The 8,580-nt window shown below is 35.9% G+C and overlaps 1 protein-coding gene across 1 annotated transcript in view; it reads left to right on the top strand.

Annotated features, from left to right (window-relative positions):
- The window catches only part of ITGA4 (integrin subunit alpha 4), a 78,430-nt gene that overhangs the window by 43,573 nt on the left and 26,277 nt on the right, over nucleotides 1-8,580 (top strand). The window contains exons 16-17 of the mRNA XM_006740931.3: nucleotides 6,135-6,284; nucleotides 8,464-8,540. Coding sequence (XP_006740994.1) covers nucleotides 6,135-6,284; nucleotides 8,464-8,540 — 227 coding nt within the window. The remainder of the gene's footprint in view (nucleotides 1-6,134; nucleotides 6,285-8,463; nucleotides 8,541-8,580) is intronic.

Genomic DNA, 8,580 nt, shown 5'->3' with positions numbered 1-8,580 from the left:
GAAATTCTCTTTTATTAGATGTCACTTTGCCCACGATGAAAATGTTTCTCATCCATATACATATGTGACAATGAATCTCTGTCTTTGCTATATTCATATATACAACTTGATTAGATCTTAGTAATTTCTTAGTACAAGTTCTTAGAACATGGGATAATTTTGAGGCTGCTTTGATTTAGGGAAACTCAATTAACAATTGGCAGCAGTTTTTAGAAATGTCTGAGCAGCTGTGGTGGAGTGAGACTTCCCTTAAGGCTTTTATAGATGATATTTCTTGGTTGATCTTGATGGAATCTCTACATCAAAATATTCAGTGATGTTTGAGAAGAGAAGATGATTAGTAAAGTGGGACAACAATAAAGTAACAAGATTCTCACCTTGCTTGCAACATTTCCAGTAAAAGCTAGAAATATGTAGCTTACTCATCAGACCAGGATGCCTGTCCCCATGGATATTCGGAGATCCAGGGAGTTCAGTGGCTTTAGCATGTTGTATAATTATGAAATCAACCCACCCACATATACAGTAGATTAGTTCATTATTTCCCTTGATTTCTCAAATTTCTAGATTTTTGGATTTCTGAGGTAAAGGAATTTTATTTTGTTACGTAAGTTCTGAAACCCATCTTTTTCAATAATAACTGCAAGGAAATGAATGTATGTTTGATTAGTAAATTTGTTTTATTTGTATTTTATATGTCTACATTGTTAAGCTATACAAGCACATAGCTCAATCTACACAGCAGACTATGGACAGATCCATATATGAATACTTTTCTGCTGAAAATCTAAGTACAAGCAACCTATACAACGATCCTGACGTTATGGTAGTCAAGAGGTGGATTGATTATTCCAGCATTTGTTAATTCTTTGCTAGTTTGCAAGGTCTTTGAAGACAGAATACTACTTTTTGCATGTTTGTATTCTTCTTAGAGGTAATACGAGTCATTACATGAGGTAGAAATCAATAAATATTTTTAAAATTTATGGATGATATGTTCTCAGTGCTATTTAAAGAATTCTGTAAGGGAAAATCTGAGAATGTTCTATCAGTGTTATGGTTAGAGCACCTGTTTTTGGGGTGCTGTCTCTTCTCAGGGTGTTAGTAGTGCCAGATGTGGACAGTTCTCCACTTCGCGAACCAAGCTTACTAGCTGGAGTGGTTAGCATTACAAGTGGTGGTGCTGGCTTCAGTTGCAGTCCATGCCTCTGCCTTTCCTTCTCCCTCCCCAACCCATTTCCCACCTTTGTACCAGAAGGGTATTTCAGAATCATAAATCTGACCATATTCTTTGCTTGAAATTCCTCTGTGTAAGACTTTCTCATCCTCTTTTGACTGTGGATTGTGTGGCCCTCCTTCTTCTGTACTTGTGTATACATCCATCAGAACGCTCATCCGGCACACTGTGTGTGGATTTATGGGTTATGGATTGTGACATAGCTATTGACTTGCAGTTTTGTATCCCCAGGGTCTTCCTTCGACACAGCAGACCCATGAATAGATACGTTGAAATGTCTATACCTCAATATCATTTCTCATTCAGTAAACTTTATAAGTATTTCTGGCTCCACCCCCTAGGTTTTTTACTGCATACACACAGTAAGAGGACATGGGCCTATGGCTCAGTTCTCAAGTGGCCGTAAATAAGAATTTCTGTAAAAGTCAAACAAGAAGGCGGACTTTGAGTAATTTCAGACATGTGCTCATTTGCACACTTGTGGGTTGCCTTATTTTATGTAATTGTCCATAAAAATGTGGCATGGAATCTTCATTATTTTTAATATAGATAGCATATGCCCATCCAAATGAAAAATTTTAAGCAAATCTACTTTTTCCCTCCCCAATACTTAATTAGTCACTACAAGACATTTTTGATATTCTAGCCTTTGTCTTTAGGTAGAGCTGTTAAAGTTAAATAAGTGTGAATATCTGTCAAATACAGTTCTTGCAAGAGTGCACATACATTTTATATGTTGTGAGAAAATCGTAATTAATAGCTAATTAGGATAATGAAAGTAATATACACCAGATGTAGAGAAGACCTTGTGGAAAATTAGTATGAATTAGATAACATGTGATTTGGTCAAAGCAAGCTTGTTGAGAAGAATTAAAACAGTGGACATGTGGAGGGACAATCAGTGGCTGTCTAGCTTCTACACCTAGGGAATAATTTAATCAAGTTTGCTATTGTAATACTCAGGGCTTCAAGCTGTTCCATTTTCACAAGTTGATAACTTGGGATTTGGGCCTTGATTTGCAGCATTCCTATATGGTCAAAGTTTCATGTTGAGAGGATCACTTATCAAGTAATTTAATAAAATCATCTCCATGTATAAGAATGGAAAAGTAATAAGAGATCCCCTGTACTCTGATTCATGCTCCAGATCTTCCAGGTACCAATTAATTAGTACAAGTCTAATACTTGGTATCTAACTCATTTCCTACTTAATGTTCATTGACTGGCAATGGTCTGATTTTCTTATTTTTTTTTTTATTCCTTCCAGTTGTTCACCTGAATTTCTTAAACTCAAATTCATTTCTTGATTGGTTGATGTAGATATATTTTGAAGCAGCATATATATAATAAGTCAATATCTAACATCTCTTAAGATCTTAAGTGCCAGGCATTATACTAACTATTTTACAAACATCATGCCACTGAATTCTCATAACAATAGGTATAAGTATCATAAGAATTGTCTTTATTTCCATTTTCAGATGAGGTAACTGAGCCATTGACAAGGTTACACAGATAGGAAGTGTTGCACTTGAGATTTGAACCCCAGTCCTGTACCTACTATATACATATATTGATAGTTATAAATAATGTAAAAAAAATTTTCATCTTTTTTATTTACATAAAGACATAGAATAGATGTTGTTGGGGCGCTTGGGTGGCTCAGTCGTTTGGCGTCTGCCTTCGGCTCAGGTCATGATCCCAGGGTTCTGGGATCGAGCCCCGCTTCGGGCTCCCCGCTCGGCGGGAAGCTTGCTTCTTTTTTTTTTTTTTTTTAATTTATTTTTTTTTATTCTTATGTTAATCCCCATACATTACATCATTAGTTTTAGATGAAGTGTTCCATGATTCATTGTTTGTGCATAACACCCAGTGCTCCATGCAGAATGTGCCCTCCTCAATACCCACCACCAGGCTAACCCATCCTCCCACCCCTGTCCCCTCCAGAACCCTGTTTGTTTTTCAGAGTCCATCGTCTCTCATGGTTCGTCTACCCCTCCGATTTCCCCCGGGGAAGCTTGCTTCTCCTTCTCCCACTCCTCCTGTGTTCCCTTTCTCGCTGTGTCTCTCTCTGTCAAATAAATAAATAAAATCTTTAAAAAAAAAAAAAAGATGTTGTCTTTTATGTGATAAATCATCTTGATTAATTTACTTCATTGATTTTTATCAAGTTACTACAGCACAACCATCTGTATTACAGGCATTTTTTTTTCTTACCCATTAGGGATTGCTAATTGATGAGCTTTACAAATTATCTGTTCTTTGTTTGCTTTTAGGCAGTAATGTTTAAGCCATGTTCCAATCTTGAAATGCCCATAGGTAATAAAAACCTGGCCTACTAATGTTACTGGGAGTTCTGTTAATGACAAAGTCATGGATCGACTCAGGAACTGAATAAATATAAACCTCAGTTATGGTTTTAGGTAATATGTCTAGCCCTGGTGCAAACACTTGAGTCTCTTTAAGTGGTCAAAATGAACTTAGTTGAATTTCTTTTTTAAAATGAGAAGAACCAGGGTGCCTGGCTGGCTCAATTGGTAGAGCGTGTGACTCATGATTTCAGGGTTGTGAGTTCGAGCCCCATGTTGCGTATAGAGATTACTTAAAAACAAAATATTAAATAAATAAATAATAAATCGAGAAGAACCTATAGATTGAAATGGGTATTTGAAAAGTCGAGTCAAACTGTGATGTAAAGCTCAGACATCAAAGTATAGTAACAATTTTAGTATCAAAAGAAAAGAAAAAACTGCATAGTTCAATGTAGATAGAACTTACTGATTATTAACTGCCTTCTCAAATCCTGAGATCATTTCTATGTTTAATTTTTGTGGTGCTTAAGATACTTGTTTTATATAGATTTGCTATCATGTCTTGTTTCATGAAATTTAATTGTCTCCTGAATTCTGATATAAATCCTCATAGATTACTTTATCAGTAAAATCTTACTTGCCCACCTACTTAGATAATGAGAAAAAGAAAGGTGTCTATTTTGTTCAGTAGACTTTGAAAATCTCATTTCTGTCTAGAGAGGGCCGGGTTAAGTGCTTTCTAAGAGGTACCATGTTTTATGCATTACTGATTTTTTTTTTTTCCATAGACATGAGATTCGAGAACAGCTGCTTTCAAAGTTACTTTCCTGTTGGCTATTTTACTGTTTGTGTATATATGTATGTTAGCAAATAATTTTGATAGTATGTGGTATGTTCTTCACTAGAAGGCTAGTGAATAATCAAAAAATAATTTTGAAGTACATGAGAAGATATTTTTAAGAGGGAAAAATAATGCCTGCATGTAGAAATTCACATAGATTAAAATATGTGAATTGACAATCAGTGTAATGAACTCAAGAGCTGTTTCTCTGGGGGCAGAACACAAGAAATTTTAAAAATCATTCAAAAAAGGGATGCCTGGTTGGCTCAGTCGGTTAAGCAGCTGCCTTCGGCTCTGGTCTTAATCTCAGGGTCTTGGGATTGAGTCCCACATAGGGCTCCTGCTCAGTGGGGAGCCTGCTTCTCCCTCTCCTCCCTGCTTGTGCTCTCTCTCGCTATCTCTCTCTCTCTCTCTCTCTCTCTCTCTCTCGCACTATCTGTCTCTCTCTCTCTCTTGCTATCACTCTCTCTCTCGCTAGCTCTCTCTCGCTAGCTCTCTCTCTCTCGCTAGCTCTCTCCTTCGCTAGCTCTCATGGGCGCGCGCACTATCTCTCTCTTTCTCTCATTCCTGCCCGTACTATCTCGCTCTATCTCTTTTGCTATCTCTCTTGCTATCTCTCTCTATCTCTCTCGCTATCTCTCTTGCTCGCTATCACACTCTCTATCTCCCTTGCTCTTGCTCTCAAATAAAATCTTAAAAAAATCATTCAAAAAGGCTTTTTGACCACATGATTACCAATGAGAAATGCTGTGTAAAAATCAGTAAGATATTAAATTTAAAAGAATATCATGCAGAATGGATAGCAGAATGGATCCCTAATGGGTACAATTCCTGTATAATTGATAAATAATTCAAGAACTTTCCTTGTGAAGTGTAAAAGCACAATAAACTTAGAAAAATTGTAACTAATAAAATTCAGTAAAGTGACTAGGATAAAAGATTAAATATATAAAACAAATAACTTTCCCACATACCACTTGTAACCTCCTTAAAAATATAATTGGAAAAGCTCATAAAGAATAGGAAAAAAAGGGGCACCTGGGTGGCTCAGTCGTTAAGTGTCTGCCTTAGGCTCAGGTCATGATTCCAGGTCCTGGGATCAAGCCCAGCATCGGGCTCCCTGCTCAGTGGGAAGCCTGCTTCTCCCTCTCCCCCTCCCCCTCCCCCTGCTTGTGTTCCCTCTCTTGCTGTTTCTCTGTCTGTCAAATAAATAAATAAAATCTTAAAAAAAAAAATAGGAAAAAAGGATATGTTTCATAATAGGAAATCAAATGAATCAAATTGAATTAAAATGTTACTGAGACATATAAAAAGAAAACTCAAATAAATTGAGATATCCTATTTCTACAAGTTTACTACAGGGAAATGTTAAATAGAATAAAATGCTGATTAGTACTTCAAAGTGATTTACAAATGCTTATGTCAAGTGATAAAAAGTATGCATAGAAAATATCATGAAAGAAAACATGTCCAAATGTAAAACTATGTAACTATTACAGGATGGCTATTTTTTTATTGTTATACTCTTTTTGTATTTTTTCTAATAAACATGCATGCTTTTGTAATGTGAAAAAGTATACACATTCAGTGTATTTTAACAATTTAGATGAAAAGGTAATACTTCCTTTACCTTTTCCTTGTTGTTTGACTTTAATGCAGGAATGGAGGAACTTTCTATATATGCTTTTTTTTTTAATTTACATGATTGTTTTTATTTTTAACTTATGGTTTTAAATTTCCTTAGAAAGATGTGCGGGACATCCTCACCCCAATTCAGATTGAAGCTGCTTACCACCTTGGGCACCATGTCATCAGTAAACGAAGTACAGAAGAATTCCCACCACTTCAGCCAATTCTCCAGCAGAAGAAAGAAAAAGACGTAATTGAAAAAACAGTAAGAATATTTTCCTTATTCAAAACATGATGTGCATGTAACTAAAGTAATTTTTTTTGTAACATTGCCTAATTCTGGGGAAATGAATTATCTTTCTGAATTTTTAAAGAAAATTTTATGAATTTTTTTAATATAAAAAGATTTATGGTATGTTTTGTTTTCCATTTTTATTTATTTTTTATATTCCCTTTAGGATATTAAACTGAATATTTTAAAATACGCATTTAGTCCCAGCAATGGCTTACCATATATATGAGATGTTAATTTTCTTTCCTTGATTCCTTGCCCATGAGGAAAATATATTGCTAGGGAGCGCTCACAATGACAGTGAGTCACATTCATGAGGTTTATCTTCTCCTTTTTCATTTTCTGCCTCCTTCTCTCTCATTTTGTCTCCCTCTCATTCACTCTACCCAGATTCATCCAGTCTTGGTAGGCAAGTCCCCTTGCTGGCTTTTAATCCTTTATAAACATAAGTATTTCTGTTACACAACAATTTCTCCTTCAAATTCAACCATAGCCTTTACTAAAGCCACGTCCCAGGATCCATTGCATTTTGAGATGGATCTTGCATTCTAACCAGTGAACAGCCTTCTCTAACGTATTCCAGAGTATCTCCCTTTCACTTGCAGTGTGTTTATTCCCAGGAGTCCAGTTGTCTGGACCTTTACTGTCCAACAATGCAAAGACCTAGTCAACAGGATGTTTGGGGGCATGGTAAAAACATTCACTAAAGCATTTGCTAATGGCACAAGGAATGTAAAAGGCAGAAGGGACACTCCAAGGGCTAGTTAGCATCCTGTCTAGACAAGTTGCTCCTAAGTCACTTGAAGGTCTTTGAGCTTACAATCATGACTCTCTAGTCTAGAATGCTAGATCCAGTGAACATAATACCTTAAGGCAAGTTTTCTCAATACACTTAATGTATCTGTGGAAGTCAGTGTTTTCACCCCTCTGTTGAACTTTAGTTGTCAATATCAATTATTCTTAACTATGTTTAATAACGAAAAATGCAGCGTTGTAAGTACATAAACCCAAACCTTAGCAATTTGTAATTACATTAGAATAAAACTCTACCAGAATGCCTGGGTGGCTCAGATGGTTAAGCGCCTGCCTTCAGCTCAGGTCATGATCCCAGGGTCCTGGGATCAAGCCCTGCATCGGGCTCCCTGTTCAGTGGGGAGACTGCTTCTCCCTCTGCCTCAGCTGCTCCGCCTGCTTGTGCTCTTTTGTGCTCTCTGTCAAATAAAGAAATAAAAATCTTAAAAAACAAAAAAAAATAAAACACTACCTTTTGATTTTTAAAGCACCATGCTTTACAGATAAGAGTGATAGAAAAAAAAAATCATATTTACCTAATCATTTAGAGAAGGATTTACACTTCCTTTCTGCTTCACCAGGTCAAGGCAGGCTGTAGTCGGACGTGCTATTTGACAACATGCTAGTCATTTCCCATTTAATGAACCAAGCTCCTTTTCTGACTTTCTAGATTTCTCTTAGCATCTCTCCACTTCCCCCTATTCCTCTCAGCTTCCTTTTTCTCTCTCTGCACTCTTTCTTTGTCTATCTTATACCTCAGGTTTTCCCATATACCTTTTCATTCTCTGGGTCCTATTAAAATGCTCCAAGTTAAATAAATTCTGGAACCCTGAGGGTCAACTATCATTTAATTTTGTTCAATGTATCCTCAAAGTAAAATTTCTAAATTTCTACATTTTATTGTTTCCAATAAATATAAGCCCATTGTCCTACCATCTATGAAAAGTAAGTGCCATGTTTATTTGTAATAAGTGGATCAAACCGTAGCACCAGAAAATTGAGAGGAACTCAGGAAAGAATATCTTGGCAGCCCAGGTTTTAAACACTGACCTTTAAAACTTTACCTCAATTTAATTAAACTCATTTTTTTCATAACAATTATAAAAGAAACAATAATTTTTTTCCATTTAACAAATTTAGGCCTTCAATTTACCTATTGGGAGAATCAGTTCCTTTAGCCCTACAGTTGTCATTTGGACCTGTGACTAATCCTCAAATTAAACTCTTCAAAAGGAACAAAATATGGCATTATCAATTTTGTTTCATTTTTCTCATGTATCATAGATGTCTTCTTAAAAAAGTAGAAGTATCCCAAATTGTTGAACTACCATAAAAAAATACTGTCATATTTTATTTCCAGATAAACTTCGCAAGATTTTGTGCCCATGAAAATTGTTCGGCTGATTTACAGGTTTCTGCGAGAATTGGATTTTTTAAGTAAGTATAGTTTACTGTTACTCACCAAGATGGGCAATGG

This window comes from Leptonychotes weddellii, chromosome 3 (assembly GCF_054177405.1).
Source record: "Leptonychotes weddellii isolate Sample4059 chromosome 3, ASM5417740v2, whole genome shotgun sequence".
Lineage (NCBI taxonomy): Eukaryota > Metazoa > Chordata > Mammalia > Carnivora > Phocidae > Leptonychotes > Leptonychotes weddellii.
This window is presented reverse-complemented; position numbering and strand designations above follow the sequence as displayed.